This window comes from Tamandua tetradactyla, chromosome 12, assembly GCF_023851605.1.
Source record: "Tamandua tetradactyla isolate mTamTet1 chromosome 12, mTamTet1.pri, whole genome shotgun sequence".
In the NCBI taxonomy this organism is placed as follows: Eukaryota; Metazoa; Chordata; class Mammalia; order Pilosa; family Myrmecophagidae; genus Tamandua; species Tamandua tetradactyla.
In genome coordinates, this window is record NC_135338.1 from 52,794,757 (window position 1) to 52,816,878 (window position 22,122).

At 34.9% G+C, this 22,122-nt stretch overlaps 1 protein-coding gene across 2 annotated transcripts in view; it reads right to left on the reverse strand.

Moving 5' to 3' along the window:
• The window catches only part of TRIP11 (thyroid hormone receptor interactor 11), an 85,436-nt gene that overhangs the window by 6,505 nt on the left and 56,809 nt on the right, over positions 1-22,122 (reverse strand). For both annotated transcript variants that reach the window (XM_077123376.1, XM_077123375.1), the window contains exons 17-20: positions 7,503-7,584; positions 6,581-6,695; positions 6,026-6,142; positions 3,654-3,798 (exon numbers count right to left, since the gene is read on the reverse strand). In XM_077123376.1, coding sequence (XP_076979491.1) covers positions 3,654-3,798; positions 6,026-6,142; positions 6,581-6,695; positions 7,503-7,584 — 459 coding nt within the window. The remainder of the gene's footprint in view (positions 1-3,653; positions 3,799-6,025; positions 6,143-6,580; positions 6,696-7,502; positions 7,585-22,122) is intronic.

Genomic DNA, 22,122 nt, shown 5'->3' on the forward strand with positions numbered 1-22,122 from the left:
AGATGTGAAAATGCTTTATATAACATGCCAAAGGGTCTGATTATTGAATGTAACACTTAGATTTTCAGGGGGATGGGGGTAGGAGGGGTGGGCAGGGAATGTCCCTTCTCTAACATAAAATACACTTCTAACTCTGAGTAGCAATACTCACCATTAGTGAGAAAGAAAACAGAAGCCCAAGGAAAGGTTTGACAAATTTACTTTCATCAGAATAATAATTTAAAGTGGTCTATGCAAAGAGAGATGTATTATTCTGATAATATAAAGGGAAAATATCAGCAAGCTAGACAACTCAGATGAAATGGACAACATCCTACAAACACACAAGAAACCTACAACTCAAAAAGAAGTAGAAGACCTCAACAAACCAATCACAAGTAAAGACATTAAATCAGTCATCAAAAATCTACCAACAAAGAAAAGCCCAGGACCAGATGACTTCAAAGGAAAATTTTACCATGCATTCTGAGAATTAATACCATTCCCTCCCAAACTCTTCTAAAACACTGAAGAAGAGGGAAAGCTACCTAACTCATTCTATGACGCCAAAGTTACCCTAATATCAAACCTGGATAAAGATACTACAAGAAAAGAAACCTTCAAAACAATCTCTCTAATGAATATAGATGCAAAAATCCTCAACAAAATATTTGCAAATAGCATCCAACAGCATATTAAATAATTATACACCATGACCAAGTACGTTTTATTCCAGGTATGCAAGGATGGTTCAACACAAGAAAATCAATTAATGTAAAACACCACATCAACATTAAAAGGGAAAAACCACATGACCTTCTCGATTAATAAAGAAAAGGCATGTGACAAAATTCAGCATCCTTTCATGATAAAAACACTTTAAAAAGTAGGGATTGAAGGAACTTCCTCAACATGGTAAAGAACATATATGAAAAACCCATAGCTAATATCCTACACAATGATGAGAGACCAAAAGTTTTCCCCTTAAGATTGGGAACAAGACAAGGATGCCTACTGTTACCACTTCTATTCAACATTGTGCAGCTAGAGCAATTAGACAAGAAAAAAGAAACAAAGGCATCCAAGTTGGAAAGGAAGATGTAAAACTGTTGCTATTTGGAGATGATTTGATCCTATATTTAGAAAATCCAGAAAAAACAATAGCAAAACTACTTGAAATAATAAGCAAGTTCTGCAAAGTGGCAGAATACAAGATCAATATACAAAAATCAATGGTGTTTGTATACATTGGTAATGAACTATCTGAGGAGGTAATCAAGAAAAAAAATTCCACTTACAATAGCACCTAAAAGAATCAAATATCTAGGACTAAACTTAACCAAGGATGTAAAGGATTTGTACACAGAAAACTACAAAACACCGCTAAAAGAAATCAAAGACCTGACTAAATGGAAAGACAGCCCATGTTCACGGATTGGAAGGCCAATGTTGTTGAGTGATCAGCAGATTCAATGTGATACCAATAAAAATTTCAACAGACTACTCTGCAGAAATGGTGAAGCTAATTATCAGCTTTATTTGGAAGGATAAGGGGCTTCAAATAACCAAAACATCTTGACACAGAAGAATGAAGTGGGGACTTTAAGGCATATTATAAAGCAGCAGTGGTCAGAATAAAGATAGACATATTGATCGACAGAATTGAATTAAGAGCTCAGAAACAGACCCTCAGATCAATGATCAATTGATTTTTGATAAGGCTCCCAAGCCCACTCAACTGGGACAGAACAGTCTCTTCAATAAATGGTATTGGGAGAACTGGATATCCATAACCAAAAGAATGCCTATCTCACACCCTATTCAAAAACTAACTGAAAATGGATCAAAGACCTAAATATAAGAACCAGCACCATAAAACTCCTAGAAGAAAATGTAGAGAAACATCTTCAAGAGCTAGTGATAGGCAGTAGTTTCTTAGAATTTACACCCAAAGCACAACCAACAAAGAAAAAATAGATAAATGGGAACTCCTCAAAATCAAACACTTCTGTGCTTCAAAGAACTTTGTCAAAAGTGTAAGAAAAAGGCAACCAACTCAATGGGAGAAAATATTTGGAAACCACATATCTGGTAAGTGTTTGATATCCAGTATATATAAAAAGATCTTACAACTCAACAATAAAAGGACAAAGCACCCAGTTTAAAAATGGGCAAAAGATATGAAGACATTTCTCCAAAGAGGAAATACAGATGGCTAAGAGACACATGCAAAGATGCTCAGCTTCACTAACTATTAGGGAAATGCAACTCAAAATCACAATAAAGTATCATTTCACACCTACTAGAAAGACCGCAATTAAACAAACAGGCAACTACAAGTGTTGGAGAGGATGTGGAGAAACTGGAATACTTATTCACGCTGGTGGGAATGTAAAATGGCACAGCCACTGTGGAGGATGGTTTGGTGGTTCCTCAGGAGGCTAAGTATCAGGATATACCTGGAAGATCCGAAAACAGGGACATGAACAGATATGTGCACACCAATGGTCATAGTGACACTATTCACAATTGCCAAAACAACCCACGTTTCCATCAACAGATGAACGGATAAGCAAAATGTGGTACAAACACACAATGGAATACTATTCAGCAGTAAGAAGGAATGAAGTCTTGAAGCATACAATAACTTGGATGAATCTTGAGGACATTGTATTAAATGAAATAAGTCAGATACAAAAGACCAAAATATTTTATGATCTCACTGATATGAACTAATATGTAAACTCATAGACATAAAATATAGAATATAGTTACCAGATTATCGAATGAGACTACATAATGGGGAGCAGTCGCTTAATATGTACAGAATGTTTAACTAGGGTGAACTTTCAATTCACACAGCATTGAAACTTTCAATTCACACAGCGTTGAAACTCTGTGTGATGCTAGCATGCTACTGTGAGAATAATTAGCAGTGCTGAATGTGAGCGAGTGTGGTGGAAAGGGGAAGTTTAAAGTCATATACGTCATCAGAAGAAAAGTTGGAGGTTAAAATATGAGATTGTTTACACAGCGAATCTTGTAATGAACAATGTCTGTAATTAACTGTACACATGTAAAAATGTTCTTTCACAAACTACAGAACAGATGCATGACACTACTATAAGGCGTGAATAATAAAGAGGTATATGGGAAAAAATATACCCATTGCAAACTATGGACTACAGTTAACAGTAATATTTTAATACTCTTTCATCAACAGTAACAAATGTACTATAGCTACACTATGGATCAATAATATGGGGGGATAAGGAGTAGGGAGGATTAGGGTTTTCTTTTTTATTTCTTTCCTGCAGTAATAAAAATGCTCTATATTTGATCACGCGGCTGAATACATAACCATGGGATGATACTGTGTTTCAGTGATTGTATTCTTTGGGTGGTTTCAATGCTGTGTGAATATATCTCAATAAACTTGCATTAAAAAAAGGGGAAAATATTTTGTACTGTTTAAATTAATCTAAGCCAATTCAATATCAGATTGCTACAAAATTATACACAGTCAAAATCTGATGCCTTGGTGGAATTTTGGGGAAAAGTCATTATGAATTTTCAAAAACATTAAAAACTTATTTCACTATCACTGTAAAATAAAATCAGAAATTAAACACCCAACTTTATAAATTGCAGAGAAAATAAATTTCTGGTTTTACCTCTAAAACCTTGTGGTACATCTGTGACTAGTTTTGAACTTCCTGGTGAAACTAGAGGTTTCATATCATGAACACAAAGCTTTGGTGGTGGAATAGATGGATGAGATTCTGTCTCTAGAAATTTAACGAAAAGTTCTGAAAAAGACTAAGAAAAAATATTTTGGTTATATGTAGGCTAGATAATAAAATTATATTCACTATAAATAAGAAAAGGTAGCAACTATTTCAAATGAATATTAAAAACTAATCATGCCATCTGAATAATTTCTTTACAGATAAGATAAATGGATGACTGAAATTGCTAGCACTGTAGTTAACCTGGGTATCAATTACAAAAACTTAACAGTATAATCAATAATCTTTAATAAAAACACTTATTACAAATATTTTATAATCAGATTTAAATTACATGGACCCTTGAATAGGGGGTGAGTTCTTTTTGGTTTGTACAGGTTAGTGTGATGCCCCGATACATTCCAGAGTAATTTGGGCCAAGTATTTGCAAAGCCCCATTGAGGGACTGAGGGAAAATGTGGAACTATTAAACTTCCCCACCTGGGGATTTCCAGATACTCTTGCAAGCATCGGGGACTACCAATTTAATAGGCCAAGCTTACCCTTATGAAACTTATTCCAGCAGAGAAGCTAAGCCTACTTATAATTAAGCCTAAGAATCACCCCAGAGAACCTCTTTTGTTGCTCAAATATGGGCTGTTCCTCAAAGTCAACTCAGCAGGTAAACCCACTGCCCTTCCCCCTACATGGGACATGACTCCCAGGAGTGTAAATCTCCCTGGCAATGTGGGACATGACTCCCAGGGATGAGCCTGGCCGTGGCATGGTGGGACTGAGAAAGCCTTCTTGACCAAAAAGGGGAAGAGAAATGAAACAAGTTTCAGTGCTAAGAGGTTTCAAATACAGTGAAGAGGTCATTCTTGAGGTTATTCTTATGCATTATACAGATACCCCTTTTTAGCTTTTAATGTATAAGAATAGCTAGAAAGAAATACCTGAAACTATTGAACTGAAATCCAGTAGCCGTGATTCTTAAAGATGATTGTATAGCTAAATAGCTTTTACAGTGTGACCATATGATTGTGTAAAGTTTGTGGCTGGACACACTCTTTATCCAGTATATGGACAGATGAATAAAAAAAAATAGGGACAAAAAATAAATAAATAATAGAGGGTGATAAGGGTATGGGATGTTTTGGGTCTTCTTTTTTATTTTTGTTCTTATTTTTATATTTTTGGGGGGGCGAGTAATGAAAATGTTCTAAAACTGATTATGGTGATGAATGCACAACTATATGATGATACTGTGAACCACTGGTTGTACATGCTGGATGACTGTATGGTATGCAAATATATCATGCCATAAATAAAATCAGGTTAAAAATATATATGATCGGATTTAGCCAACTTATATTTCTTGCTATCAATGGCACATAAAACATTAAACTTAAAATAATTTTTATTTTTGTTTACATGGTTTGAAAAATTATATCAAAGGAAAACAAGGATTTAGCAGTGATATTTTTCTAAAGTAAGATTCAATGAACATGGAAAAAGATCACCAGGAATATTATCAGATTAAAATAATGTAACATAGGTCCTTCTTTATATTAAATTTTATGTGACTCGACTACAACAGCTCCGGGTTTTATCTTTAACTAGTTAGCTCTAGGTAAGTCAACTATCCTCAGTTTCCTTTTCATTATAAATGAACAAACTTTCATTCTAACTCACAGTGCTATTTAATTCAATTAATATTCATCTAAAGCCTACTAAATACTAGGCACTGTGTTAATATATCTATTAACTGCCTCCTCTTACCAAAATGTAAGTTCACTGAGGGCAGGCACATTGTCTAGCTGGTTTGTGGCTGCCTCCCCAATGCTTAGAACAGTTTAGTACACAGCAGGTGTTCAATAAGTAGACAGTGGCTCAATGAAAGCAGGTACATTTAAGAATAAAATAAAGCTTTTGCCATCAAGAATCTCATAATTTAGAAGCAAAACAGACAAATCAATGATTAATATGTACCTAAGGCAGTAGCATCAAACACAAAGAAAGGAATGGTTAACTCTTTGAAAAATAAAAGTACCATATATGTAAAAAGTTAAAATGAAACATATATACAACAAAATTATTAAAACTGGCTTGGAATCCTTAACTAACCACTTCTCTTTGGATCACAGCTTCCACAACTCCAACATAAATAAATAAATAAAACAGCCTAAATAAATTAACCCAAATGAGTAAAATAAAATAAAATAATCTATACAAGAAATTCTGTGATTCTTTACAAATGAGTGTGGTATGCAATCAGATCACCATTCATATTCAGCAAGAATAAAATCAGTTCTTACACTGTTAAGCACAGACTGATGGTTTGGCCTCAGAGGTGTGTTGGGAACACTTTTTGATCCTCCTCCAAGCCACCCACTCATCCATCTGGTAACACCTCCCTGATCTTCACTGAATAACTGAAATAATAATTTAAAATAGAAAAATATTATGAATATCAAAAAAGGTACCAATTTTATATGACTTCAGATAGTAGCAAACCATCTTTTTCAAGACCAATTACTAGTAATTGTTTCCAACTGATAAGAATCATGAAGACAATGAAATATCATCCCAAAGCAATATCTCAAATAAAATTTTTTTGGAAAGTCATGTCTCAAATTTAAGTATCCTGACATGAGAGGTGGTTTATAAGTTACAGAAGATTAAAACTAACATCATAAAAATTGAACAAATCCACCTCTTCACTGTAGCATGAAATGATTCATTTCTACTTTACTAAGAAAATTATATTCAGTAAAAATGATATAATATACATTAAAAGGGAACAATGCTTAAATTATGCCACTACTTTATCAGTGATAAATGTATCAGAATGGCTTTCAAAGCTCAGTTACCTGTTCCATTTCCTCTTTTTTGATACCTAAGATGCTTCCCATTAATCTTAACACTTCTTGGCGCTTATTTTTTGGTGTATGAAAATGCCCAATGAAAAGGTTACGCATTAGGAGTCTATAAAAACAAAGGCAGAAACAGTTCAAGCTAATTCAAGTTATCCCAACATTAAATGCACCCAAACAATAAACACATTTTCCCAAAGACAGTATTTTAAATATTTTAAAGTAGCTTTTTTTTAACATCTTGACAAGTCTGATTAAGAATATTTCAGATAACCCAAAACAATCATTACCTTTAAGAACATCACTTATTAGCCATTTTCTTTCTACAACCAAATAATCAACTGAATGGTACTTCATTAATATTTTTTGTTGCCTGCCTGTCTTGATTTTCACCTTAAAAAGACACTTCAGATTTCCCCTCCCCACCTTAAATGGTGAAGATAGTTATTGCACTTAATCCTTATGCATATATTTCCCCATTCACATTTATTAAAAATTAATTTGCCAAACGTATATAAGTTTTTTAAATAATAAATTATATGTTGCATATATACTTAGGTTTCAGACTCAATACATTTGAGCAAGATTGCTTCATTGAAAGTAAAAGGAGCAGAAAAGAATAAGAATAAACTTTTTATTTTCTAAAGTACTTTATATCAAAGTGATGTTAAACTCTTCCATATGATTAAATAAAACAAATGTGGGTTGAGGAAAATCTGTTTAAAAAACAAAAGGATGAGGTAAGTATTCTACTGACCCTACATTAAAACTACCTACATTTCATGACAACATAAGAAAAGGCTTTTAAATACATTAATCACATATAAACACCTACATGTAGAATTGTGGGTTTTTTTTTTTTTTTTTACCATTTAAGTATTCTCAATAAAATACATAAAGGTTAAAAGGCAAAACATACTTGTCTACTTTTCCTTCTGTGCTGTTTACTAAGTTCATCAATTTCTTCTGTGAATCATCCAGCATTTCTTGTCGGAGTTCATCTATTTTTAAAAATGTGAATAAAAATAGTCATTAACTGATTAAAAATTGCATGGATGAAATATAATAAAATTATGGCATCTTTACTATGACCTCTGAATATATATACTTATTCTAATTGGGAATATTCGATTACTTCCATCTGTTCTTTGGTTCAAGAAACTGGGCTCTTTGCTATAGAGATTACCTAGAAGCCACAGTATGCATTAATTCACATGGTTTACCCTCCTTAATCAATTATTTTAAAAGAAAATTTTAAACCCAATAAGGGTTTTCACCCTCCAGGGCAACTTAATAACAAAGAAGAGATTTTCACCACTGTTTCCTTGCATGAAACATTTCCAGAGCCACTCTGTAATCGGAAGAGAAATGGAAAGGACAATTTAAAATTTTCCTTTTTCCATTTTCTTGACGGACACTGTTTTTGTTGAGTTGTCTAAAGAGTATCTAACACAACTAATACTATGACTCAGGACACAGTTGGTAGGGCAGAATATTCTGGGTAAGGAAATTGCAAAATATACTTTAGTAATTGCTTCTAAAATACTACTCATATTACTACAGCTTATGACTGCTTGAGAAGGATGCTTCCTTTCTTATTTAAAAAGGAAGAAAAATCTGTTAAATTTTTATTAGGATAGTTGGAATTCAGGTAGCAATAAAGGCAAAGTCCAGAGTTACCAAAGGAGAAGCACTGTTCATAAATTCAACCATGTGATAGGGCCAAACCCTGAAGTTTATACCTGTTACCTCTGAAGTATACACTGGAGTTAAAAGAGTTGTTTACTACTTTCAAGCTAGATTTGACCTCATTCTGCAAACCTACTATTTCTTTGAGTTATGCTGCATTTTCCTAGTAGCTGGAAACAAGTTCTCTTATCAGATATATGATTTGAAAATATTTTCTCCCATTCTATGAGATGTCATTTCACTTTATTAATGATACATTTTAAAGCACAAAAGTTTTCATTTTAATGAAGTATAATTTATCTGATTTTCTTTTGTTGCTTTGCATTTAGTGTAACAGCGAAGAAACCAAGGGCTAACCCAAGGTCACAAAGATGTACTCCTGTGTTTTCTTCTAAGAGTTTTACAGTTTCAATTCTATAGTTTAGGTCTATGATCAATGTCGAGTTCGTTTTTGTGCATGGTGTGAGTTAGAGGTCCAATGTCATTCTTTTGCATATGGATATCTAGCTGTTTCAGCAACATTTGTTGTAAAAATATTCTTTCCCTACCAAATGGGCTTGGCACCCTTGTCAAAAATAAGCCATAAATGCATGGTTCATTTCTGTACTCTTAATTCCCACTGTAAGATTTCCCCCAGTGCTTTTTGTTCTGCTTGAAAAGTTTTACTTAAACCTTTTTCATTGGCATTGCCTATTCATACCTCATGTCTCCATTCTCAGGTCACTTTCTCAAGGAAGTTTTTTCCCTGAATTTCATGGATTAGGCCAGGTCCAACTGCTTTGTGATCTCATTCAATCTTGTATAATACATCTGCACCAGGCCTAAAACTCTGACTTACTGTATAGCCATAATGTCCAGTTTAACTGTTTGCAACAGTTTCTGGTTTTTAAAAATCTAAATTGCAAAATGCAATTCATATAATAAGCTAATTTTACCAAAATAGAGATGGTTGTCATAACCATATTATAAAAGCAAGTTTTGTGTTTGGAAAATCTACTACAAACTTTTCCTGTCTTGCCTTTCCAGTAAGGAATTTAAACTTTGACATTAAAAAAAGAGAGAAAGAAAGAACAAACTAATATAAAAGTCTGAATCAGTAGGACATTTTAGATTCTCAATGAGCACATATATACTATGAACATATATTGATATTTAGGCCTTTTCTAGTACTACATTCTAAATATAAACAAAACTCTCCACCATTCCAAGGCTGAACAGCAAATAAAAGTTTATTTCATCTTTATTCTAACTTAACTAACCCACTAGTGAGCTATAGCAGGAACCAGGGTAAAAATGGTCTACTCTTCCCATCTTCCTTTCACTCCTTCCCAAGGCTAGCTATAGAAAGGCAGTAGAGCAACAAAACTTATCCTACCTCCACCTTCCCTTTCTCTGAGATTTCACTTCTCCTACCCACTTCCAACTTTAATGTTTATACATTTTACATGTCACAATGATAATATTTTGTTTATATTAGATTATATAAAATATATATGCTTATATATGCTTTAATAATAATATGATTTAAATTAATGTCTCCTGTATCTTTTAAATATAGCTACTAAAAAATTAAAATTATCTATATTGCTTGCATTATATTTCTACTGGACAGCACTGCTTTAAAACATAACCAAAGTATAACTGTTACACTATACTGTCTCTTATTTAAAAACAAAAAAAGACAAACTAATTAGATAAACAGATCTTCAGAGTAAAACTCACAGAAAAGTGCTGATTCTGATAAAAATTATTTTAAATAATTTTAATTTAAAATAATTTTTATTACTAAAAGCTATTTTTAAAATTAGTAAAGTAAGTTAGAAAAATTTAACTTCATGAAAAACTGATCACGAAAGCAAACTGTCTTAAAATTCAAATAAAAATATTTTCTTAATGAAAGTTCATGTTGTTGATACACTTTTGATTAAAATTTCATTGTTCTGGAAGGTGGAGTCAAAACATCCTCAAGGTCAAAATGACAGTTGAAAGTTCTTAAACTCACCAGAATATACAATTAGCCAATGAGCTGATGTGATACAGAATTGAGAACTCTGCGTGTTCTCTGCAGTCATGAAAAGGGAAGTTTCAAATTCTAGTAGAGTTTAAATGTATTCTAACATTTGACTCTAGGAAAAAAACCTCAGAATTTGGAGAATGGGGCTGGAAGGATGGAATTAAGAAATCTGGGGAAAAAAAAGTTACACACCCACTTCAAAGGTCTCCACAGACTCTTCTTTTTCTCCAGGTACCATATTCTCTTCCCCTCAGAAATTCTGAATATTTCTCAAAAAAAACCCTGAAGACTAATTCAAACCATAATTTGAAATTAGGACTGTATTTATATGGGCAAGCAAAATACAGTTATTCAAGGCGGACCACAATGGCTCAGCAGGCAGAGTTCTCTCCTGCCATGCTGGAGACCCGGGTTCGATTCCCAGTGCATGCCCCATGCAAAAAAAAAAAAAATACAGTTATTCAGAAATGGGCATTTAGCCAAATACATACATCCCTATGGAAAAAAATCTAACATGCCAAAATAAATCTTTGAAAGTTAAAAAAAAGTGGGGGAGGTTTATCCTTTAATGTTGAGCAGCAAAGCAACAGATACAGTCTAATTTGTAGGAAGAGATCCTATGAATAACATACATCAAGGCCTCTTCCACATAATCCCTAGAATTGGTGCTATGATCTTTACTTGATTTTACATCAAAATTGAATATAAAATGTACCTGACTACAGCAAATCACCACTTCAAAATTTCACATTTCATTTGTGATTAATCATACTTCACTAGAATCTCACCATAACACTCGCTTCAGAGAACATCTGAATATTAGTTTTATTCCTTACAAAGTCACTTGGATATTTCATGACTAAGCTGCTGTTGATAAGATCCAAATTAGATATAACAGTTACCTAACTGAGAAAAGAAAGGTAGATGGAGCAGAGGAACTAAGAGTCATAAAACTTGGATCTGAATCATGGTCTTGTCACTGGTACAGACTTTGTTGTCCATTTGTAAAATAAGCATGCTTATCTCAAAGGATTTTGAGAGTATCAAAGAATAATCAAATGGGACTTTTGTAAACAGTAAAGTGCTACATAAGCATTAATACTATTTCACCTGATTTCCTAAAGTAAGACAAAGAATTCATCCTACAAACTTTACCCTAATCAATGTCATATGTATGGTCTTGGTTAATATTAACATTTCTGTGATTTTTCCTCCATTTTGCCATATTTATCATCTTTAAAAACCAAAGCAAGTATGTCAAGAGAAGTAAGTTAGAAAGATCATCTTCTTTATGTATACAAATGGCGGTAAATAAAGTAGGGTCTGGTGTCTTTTATTTGCACCAGCTACCTTAAAAAATAAATTTAAATCTGATACAACTTTAAAGCTAATATAAGGAAATGTAACCTCTTCATTTAGGTAAAAAATTAAAGTACAAGCTAGTAATTAGATGATATTTTTAATACAAGATCACTTTCATTATAACACCAAAAAAATATTTTTAAAGGTGTTCTATATTTATTGGCAGATTGAAGTTGAAATAATAGCACCTGCTTTGTCTTTTAACATTGCAACCATATCAGACCCAGAATTTTAAGATCTAAAGCACATGGTGGATGTCGTCTTGTCCATAATTATAATTAGAGTGAAAATTATTAAAATTTCACTTCTAGCAGTGAACTTACAGGAAAAGACTTTTCTTAATATACTATAACTTTATAAAACTTGAATTTCACTAGAACAGAATCTATTAAAATGAAAAGGGCTGAGGTCTACTGGATTGCTTGTACAGTTAATTGAAGTTAATATAAGCAGTTAAAGGAGATTTTATATAAATAATTTTAAATCACCATATCAAATTTATACTCTGTACTTCCCCCCAATCCTTAAGTTTAAATGTGAATAATTTGTACTAGATACTTCCATATCAAAATAGAATTTTTCCTCATTAGAGAAAGTGAAGGTTTATAGAGAAATCATGCATAAAATACAAAGTTCCCATGTAACACTCTATTATTAACACGTTTTCCATTAGTGTGGTATCCCTGTCACAACTGATGAAAGAATATTTTTATAACTGTTCTATTAACCACAGTCCACAGTTTACTATAGGGTTCACTGATTGTGTTGTACAGTTCTAATTTTTTTTATGATTTTTATTCTAGTAACACATATACAACCTAAAATCTCATTTAACCAAATATGTATTTCAAATTTATATTTAAGTACTGTGATTTACGTTTACAATATTGTGCTACCACTACCATCATCCATTACCACAAATTTTCCATCAGCCCAAATAAACGCTATATAATTTAGGCATTAACTCCCCATTCCCTATTCCACCCCATCCCCTAGTAGCCTATATTTAACTCTATAAATTTGCCTATTCTAATTACTTCCTAACAGAAAGATCATACAACATTTGTCCTTTTGGGTTTGGCTTATTTCACTCAACATGACGTCTGCAAGGTTCATCCATGTTGTTGCATGTATCAGAACTTCATTATTTTTCCTTTTTCTTTCTTTTTTTTGTGAGAACTTCACTACTTTTTACAGCTGAATAATATTCCACTGAATGTATATATCACAATTAATTTATCCATTCATTAGTTATGGCACACTTGGACTTCTGGCAATTATGCATACTGCTATTACTAGCATCCATGTACAGATACCTGTTAGAGTCCCTGCATTCAGTACTTTTGGGTATACACCTAGAAGTAGATGTTTTATTTGCTAAGGTTGCCCAAATGCAACACACCAGAGATGGACTGGCTTTTATAAAGGGGATTTATTTAGTTACACATTTACAGTTTCACAGAGGAAATGCTTTCCTCTGGTTTCTCTGTCACATGGGAAGGCATGCAGTGGCATCTGCTAGCCTTCTCCCCCAGCTTTTGGGTTCAAACAGCTCTCTTGGGGTATTTCCCTTCTGCATCTCCAAACATCTGGGTCTGAACTCCTCCTCTTTCTCCTCTAACTCTCCTTTGAGGCCTCCAGCTAATTAAATTAAAAGTCTTTCATCGTGGGAAGCACTCCCCTTAGCCAATCACAGATGTAATCAGCCACACATGAACTTCACATGCTGGTGATTTAAGTCCACAGCAACAGAACAACTTGGCACCATCATCTGGCCAAGTTAACACCTGAACCTAATCATAATGGGATGGCCAGGAGATATTGTAATTCTATGCTTAACCTTCTGAAAAAGCACCAAATTCTCTTCCACAGTGGCCTGTACCATTTTACTTTCCCACCAACAATGAATGAGTGTTCCTATTTCTCCATATTCTCTCCAATGCTTGTAATTTTCCATTTTTTTAATAATAGCCATTCTAGTGAATGGCTGGTATCTCATTGTAGTTGTGATTTGCATTTCCCTAATAGCTAATGATGTTGAGCATCTTTTCATGTACTTTTTGACCATCTGAAAATCCTCTTTGGAAAATCTCTATAAAAAGTCTTTTGGCCATCTTTTAAACAGGGTTGCCTGTCTTTCTGTTGTTGAGTTGTGGGATTTCTTTATGTGGATAGTAAACCCTTAACAGATATATGATTTCCAAGTATTTTCTTCCAATGTATAGGATGTAGTTTTACTTTCATGATAAAGCCCTTGCAAGAACAAAAGTTTAAATTCTGATGAGGCACCATTTATCTATTTTTTTCTTTTGTTGCCTGTGCTTTGGGTATAAAGTCTAAGAAACCATTGCTTAACATAAGGTCCTGAAGACGATTCCCTATGTATTTTTCTGGGAACTTTATAATTCTGGTTCTTATATTTAGGTCTTTGATCCATTTTGAGTTTCTTTTTGCATATGGTATAAAATAGGGATACTCCTTCATTATTTTGCATATGGACATCCAGTTTTCCAAAAACTATTTGTTGAAGACACTATTCTTTCCAAATTGAGTGAACTGGGCACCCTTGTCAAAAAACAGTTGGCCATGTATGGTCTCACTAATATGAACTAACATTAATGAGTGAACTTTGAGAACTGAAGTTAAGAACAAAAGTTATCAGGTGATAGAAATAGGGCAGAGATTGGGCATTTGGTGCTAAAGGAATACAGACTGTACAACAGGACTGATTGTAAAAATTCAGAAATGGATAGCAGAATGCTACCTGATTGTAGAACAACAATATAAGTACATTGAACAAAGCTGAATGTGATTATGACTGAGGGAGAAAGGCTAGGGGTGAGTATAAAACCAGAAGGAAATATAGAGGATAAAGACTCAGATGTATAAATTAGGAATGCCTAGAGTGGACAACAATGGTGATTAAATGTACAAATAAAAAAATGTTTTTGTATGAGGGAGAACAAATGAATGTCAACATTACAAGGTACTGAAAATGGACTGCATACATGTATACAGGAAAAAGGACAATCAATACAAGCTAGGGTCTATAGTCAACAGTAACATTGTAATATTCTTCCATTGAATGTAACAAAGGTATTATGCCAAAACTAAACATCAACAGGTGGGGGGCATGGGGGACAGGTATGGATTCTTTGTGGATAGATCATGGTGGTGAAAGTATGTCTATATACTTAGGTTGCATTGTATGATGTGCAAATAGAACTGTTTAAAAATGAAGAGAGAAACAAGTGCTATAGAAAATGCAGAGAAAGAGATGTACCTATTCACGGTCAGTAGGGAAATTGAGAGTTCCAGCCCCTTGGAGGGCAAAGTGGTGATTCCAAAGGAGGCTAGGGGTGAGGTTGCCACATGATTCTACAATCCCGTTGCTCACTATATACCTGAAGGAACTGAGTGTGGGGATGTGAATGGACATTTGCACACTAGTGTTTATGGCGGCAGTATTTTCCATTCACAATGGATGGAGGTGGCGTAAGGGTACAATGACTGAGGAATGGAGGGGGTAACTTTGATGTATACATGCAATGGACTACTGAGCATCTGCAAGAAGGAATGAAATTGTGAGGAATGCAACTATGTGAATGAAACTTAAGGACTGTATGTTGAATGAAATGTCATAAACAAAAAGACAAATATTATTATACCTCACTCATACGGTCTATCTATAATATAAAAACTCAGTGAACTGACGAAAGGAGCCAAGATGGCGGCTTAGTAAGGTGGGGGATTTAGTTCGTTCTCTAGAGCAGCTAATAGCCAGAACAGTACAGGACAACTGCTGGGGCCACATCAGTGACCGGACACACAGTGTATCCCAGTCTGGACCAAGTGGACCAGCTGCGAGCACCCCTAGTACTGTGAGTTCCCCAAGCCGCAGCGGCCTACCCCCACAGGCTGCTTCCAAGAGGGGAAAGGAAAGAGATTTTACTAGCATCAGGGGCTGAGCACAACCAAACACCAATTGTGGAATTAATTAAGAAATGCTGATTACTAAAAATAGGCCCCCAGCTCAGCTGAACCTTGAGTAAAAGCGGAGGTCACTGTTTTTTGCCACGACACAGAGGGGGCAGGGCTGGCAGAAAAAGAAAAAAGAAAAAAAATGGTTTTTTTTTCCAAATCTGAAAAGGTCTGGGCCCTGCAGGGGCACACAGGACCTGGAGATACCCAGAGCAACATACCAACTTAAGCTCTTTATTGGAAAACCTGAGGAACAGGGTTCTGCTCTGAAAAGGATTTTTCTTTTTCTCTTTTGTGGCTGTGTTTCTATGGATTGATTACTCTTTGGATACAGCTATAAGGCTTCTCGGGCTCCACTGCCCCAGGCATAGGCAGAAACAGGCTTGTTTGAGAGCTTGTCTGGAGCCTATGCCTTCCCCAGTAGAGGAGTGGGGCCCAGCTCAGGTGGAATCCCTCCCTGAAGGGATTCACACCCCAGGGTCTGGAAAAACGGAAGCGATTAAAGCCAGCCTACAACCTCTCCTCTGTCTCCACCATGCCCCTAGCAGGGGAAGTCTGCTGAAGTTAAAGGTACCGCATCATTATGCTGGTGGGACCTCCAGGCAGAAAAGCGCCACATACTGGGCAGGGTAGGAAAAACGCAGAGTCCAGAAACTTCATAGGAAAACCTTTTAATCTGCTGGGTCTCACTCTCAGAGAAAACTGACATAGTTGACTCTTTCCTCCTGAGAGGAGACCAGTTAGGTCTGGGAAAATCTGACTGGGGTCTAAAACACCTAAGGAGACCCTCCTAAGGAGTGGGGGAAAGGCACCATACAGGCAGAGCAAGAAACAAAAGAACAAGAACGGAAAAATTCTGATCTATTAAACAAACCTAAGCTAGAGGACTAGAATATGCTGAACTGAATGTCAAAGAACAGGTAGACAACAAAGTCATTCAGCAAGAAAATCCAAGGGAAAAAAAAAAAGTGAAAACAATCTCCAGAATAAACTAATTAAGATAATTAAATGCCTAGATGCCAGCAAAAAATAACAAATCACACTAGGAAAATTGAAGAAATGGCCCAGTCAAAGGAACACATCAACAATTCAAATGAGATACAGGAGTTGAAACAATTAATTCAGAATGTTTGAACAGACATGGAAAACCTCATCAAAAATCAAATCAATGAATTGAGGGAGGATATAAAGAAGGCAAGGGATGAACAAAAAGAAGAAATTGAGAGTCTGAAAAAACAAATCACAGAACTTATGGGAATGAAAGGCCCAGTAGAAGAGATGAAAAAAACAATGGAAACCTACAATGTCAGATTTCAAGAGGCAGAAGATAGGATTAGTGAATTGGAGGACAGGACATCTGGAATCCGATAAGCAAAAGAAAATATAAGGAAAAGAATGGAAAAATATGAGCAGGGACCCAGGGAACTGAATGACAACATGAAGCATGTGAATATACATGTTGCAGATGCTCCAGAAGGAGAAGAGAAGGGAAAAGGAGAAGAAAAACTACTGGAGGAAATTATCACTGAAAATTTTCCAACTCTTATGAAAGATTTAAAATTACAGATCCAAGAAGTGCAGCGTACCCCAAAGAGAACAGATCCAAACAGATGTACTCCAAGACACTTACTAATCAGAATGTCAGATGTCAAAGAGAAAGAGAGAATCTTGAAAGGAGCGAGAGAAAAACAACCCATCACATACAAGGGAAGCCCAATAAGACTATGTGTAGATTTCCCAGCAGAAACCATAGAGGTGAGAAGACAGTGGGATGATATATTTAAATTACTAAAAGAGAAAAACTGCCAACCAAGAATTCTATATCCAGCAAAACTGTCCTTCAAAAATGAGGGGGAAATAAAAACATTTGCAGGTAAAAATTCACTGAGAGAATTTGTGACCAAGAGAACGGCTCTGCAAGAAATACTAAAGGGAGCACTAGAGACAGATAAGAAAAGATAGGAGAGAGAGGTGTGAAGAAGAGTATAGAAATGAAGACTATCAGTAAAGGTAAAAAGAAGAAAGATGCGATATGACATATAAAATCCAAATGGCAAAATGGCTGAAGAAAGTACTGCCCACACAGTAATAACAATAAATATTAATGGATTAAACTCACTAATCAAAAGACATAGACTGGCAGAATAGATTAAAAAACAGGACCCATCTATATGCTGTCTACAGGAAATGCATCTTAGACCCAAGGATAAACATAGGTTGAAAGTGAAAGGTTGGGAAAAGATATTCCATGCAAATAACAATCAGAAAAGAGCAGGAGTAGCTATACTAATATCCAACAAATTAGACTTCAAATGTAAAACAGTTAAAAGAGACAAAGAAGGATATTATGTATTAATAAAAGGAACAATTCAACAAGAAGATGTAACAATAATAAATATTTATGCACTGGGCCAGAATGCTCCAAAATACATGAGGCAAACACTGAAAAGAGAAATAGACACATCTACCATAATAGTCAGAGACTTCAATTCCCCACTCTCATCAATGGACAGAACATCTAGACAGAAGATAAATACAGAAACAGAGAATTTGAATAACACAATAAATGAGCTAGACTTAACAGACATATGTGGAACATTACACCCCAAAACAGCAGGAAACACCTTTTTCTCAAGTGCTCATGGATCATTCTCAAGGATAGACCATATACTGGGTCACAAACCAAGTCTCAATAAATTTAAAAAGATTGAAATCATACAAAACACTTTCTTAGATCATAAAGGAATGAAGCTGGAAATCAATAATAGGCAGAGTGCCAGAAAATTCACAGATATATGGAGGCTCAATAACACACTCTTAAACAACCAGTGGGTCAAGGAAGAAATTACAAGAGAAAAAAGTACATATCTCGAGGCAAATGAAAATAAAACACAACATATCAAAATTTATGGGATTCAGCAAAGGCAGTGCTATAAGGGAAATTTATTGCCCTAAATGCCTATATCAAAAAAGTAGAAAGAGCAAATCTCAAGGAATTAACTGTGCACTTGGAAGAACTAGAGAAAGAACAGCAAACTAACCCCAACGCAAGCAAAAGGAAAGAAATAATGGCGATTAGAGCAGAAATAAATGAAATTGAGAACATGAAAACAATCAAGAAAATCAACAAAACCAGATGTTGGTTCTATGAGAAAATCAGTAAGATTGATGGACCCTTAGCGAGGTTGACAAAAAGAGAGAGGATGCAAATAAATCAAATCAGAAATGGAAGAGGAGACATAACCACTGATCCCATGGAAATAAAGGAAGTAATGAGAGGATACTACGAACAAATTTATGCTAATAAATTCAACAATGTAGATGAAATGGACAACTTCCTAGAAAGGCATGAACAACCAACTTTGACTCAAAAAGAAATAGGCAACCTCAACAAACCAATCACAAGTAAAGAAAATGAATCAGTCATTAAGAAGCTCCCCAAAAAGAAAAGTCCAGGACCAGATGGCTTCACATGTGAATTCTACCAAACATTCAAGAAAGAATTAGTACGAATCCTGCTCAAACTCTTCAAAAAAACTGAAGAGGAGGGAAAGCAACCTAACTCATTCTACGAAGCCAACATCACCCTCATACCAAAGCCAGACAAAGATATTACAAGAAAAGAAAACTACAGGCCAATTTCTCTAATGAGTATAGATGCAAAAATCCTCAACAAAATTCTTACAAATCACATCCAGCAGAACATCAAAAGAATTAAACACCATGACTAAGTAGGATTCATCCCAGGTATGCAAGGATGGTTCAACACAAGAAAATCAATTAACGTAATACATCATCTCAACAAATCAAAGCAGAAAAACCACATGATCATCTCGATTGATGCAGAAAAGGCATTTGACAAAATTCAACATCCTTTCTTGTTGAAAACACTTCAAAGGATAGGAATAAAAGGGAACTTCCTCAACATAATAAAGGGAATATATGAAAAGCCCACAGTTAACATTATCCTCAATGGGGAAAAACTGAAAACTTTCCCCCTAAGATCAGGGACAAGACAAGGATGTCCACTCTCACCACTGCTAATCAACTCTGTGTTGGAAGTTCTAGTCAGAGCACTTAGACGAAAAAAAGAAATACAAGGCATTAAAATTGGAAAGGAAGAAGTAAAACTCTCACTGTTTGCAGATGATATGACACTATACGTCGAAAACCCTGAAAAAACCACAGCAAAACTACTACAGCTAATAAATGAGTATAGCAAAGGGGCAGGTTACAAGATCAACACTCAAAAATCTGTAGTGTTTCTATACACTAGTAATGAACAATCTGAGAGGGAAATCAAGAAAAAAATCCACTTACAAATGCAACCAAAAGAAAATAGGAATAAACTTAACTAAAGATACAAAAGACCTATACAAAGAAAACTACAAGAAATTATCAAAAGAAATCAAAGAAGACCTAAATAAATGGAAGGGCATACAGTGTTCATGGATTGGAAGACTAAATATAATTAAGATGTCAATCCTATCTAAATTGATTTACAGATTCAATGCAATACCAATTAAAATACCAAAAACTTAGTTTTCAAAAATAGAAAAACCAATAACCAAATTTATCTGGAGAGGCAGGGTGCTCCGAATAGCTAAAAATATCCTGAGAAAGAAAAATGAAATTGGAGGCCTCACGCTACCTGACTTTAAGGCATATTATGAAGCTACAGTGGTCAAAACAGCATGGTACTGGCATAAAGATAGATATACTGACCAATGGAATTGAATAGAGTGTTCAAATATAGACCCTCTCATCTATGGACAATTGATCTTTGATAAGGCAGTCAAGCCAACTCACCTGGGACAGAATAGTCTCTTCAATAAATGGTGCCTAGAGAACTGGATATTCATATGCAAAAGAATGAAAGAGGACCCATATCTCACACCCTATACAAAAATTAACTCAAAGTGGATCAAAGACCTAAACATTAGATCTAAGACCACAAAACTTTTAGGAGAAAATGTAGGGAGATATCTTATAAATCTTATTCTAGGAGGCGGTTTACTAGACCTTACACCCAAAGCATGAGCACTAAAGAAAGAAAGAAATGGGAACTCCTCAAAATTAAACACTTTTGTGCATCAAAGAACTTTGTCCAGAAAGTAAAAAGATAGCCTACTACAATGGGAGACAATATTTGGAAACGATACATCAGATAAAGGTCTAGTATCCAGAATATATAAAGAGACAGTTCAATTCAACAACACAAAGACAGACAACACCATTACAAAATGGGCAAAAGACTTGAACAGACACTTTGCAGAAGAGGAAATACAAATGGCCAAAGGCACATGGAAAGATGCTCAACTTCCCTGGCTATTAGGGAAATGCAAATCAAAACCACAATGAGATATCATCTCACACCCACCAGAATGGCCATTATCAATAAAAAAGAAAATGACAAGTGCTGGGGAGGCTGTGGAGAAAGAGGCACACTTATCCATTGTTGGTGGGAATGTCAAATGGTACAACCACTGTGTAAGGCAGTTTGGCAGTTCCTCAGGAAGCTAAATATAGAATTGTCATATGACCTGGCAATACCATTGTTAGGTATCTACTGGGAGGACATGAGGGCAAGGACACCAGCAGACATTTGCACACCAATGTTTATAGCAGTATTATTTGCAATTGCAAAGAGACGGAAATAGTCAAAATGTCCATCAACAGATGAGTGGCTAAACAAATTGTGGTATATACATATGATGGAATATTTATGCAGCCATAAGACAGAATGAATTTACAAAGTATGTAACAACACGGATGGACCTTGAAGACATTATGCTGAGTGAGATTAGCCAGAAACAAAAGGACAAATACTGTATGGTCTCACTGATATGAACTGACATTAGTGAATAAACTTGGAGAATTTCATTGGTAACAGAGACTACCAGGAGATAGAAACAGAGTAAGATATTGGGTAATTGGAGCTGAAGGGATACAGATTGTGCGACAGGACTGATTGTAAAAACTCAGAAATGGATAGCACAATACTAGCTAACCGTAATACAATTATGTTAAAACACTGAATGAAGCTGAATGTGAGAATGATAGAGGGAGGAGGCCTGGGGGCACAAATGAAATCAGAAAGAAAAATAGACGATAAAGACTGAGATAGTATAATCTAGGAATGCCTAGAGTGTATAATGATAGTGACTAAATGCACAAATTAAAAAAATTGTTTTTGCATAAGGAAGAACATAGGAATGTCAGTACTGCAGGGTGTTGAAAATTGATAGCAATGAACATTTTAAAATTGTAACTTATGTGTAAGACTAAAGCAAAAAATGTCTATCTGGCACAAAATTTATATTTTGACCGGTGCATTTCCTAATTTAACTTATGTAGACAGCTTAATTGAACACCATAAGTACATAGAACCTTGAGTAGGGCATGAGATTTTGTTGGTTTGTCCAGAGTGATGCACCGATAAATCCCAGAGTGATTTGAACAGTGAAAAAGAAAATATTTGCAAAGGGTGAGA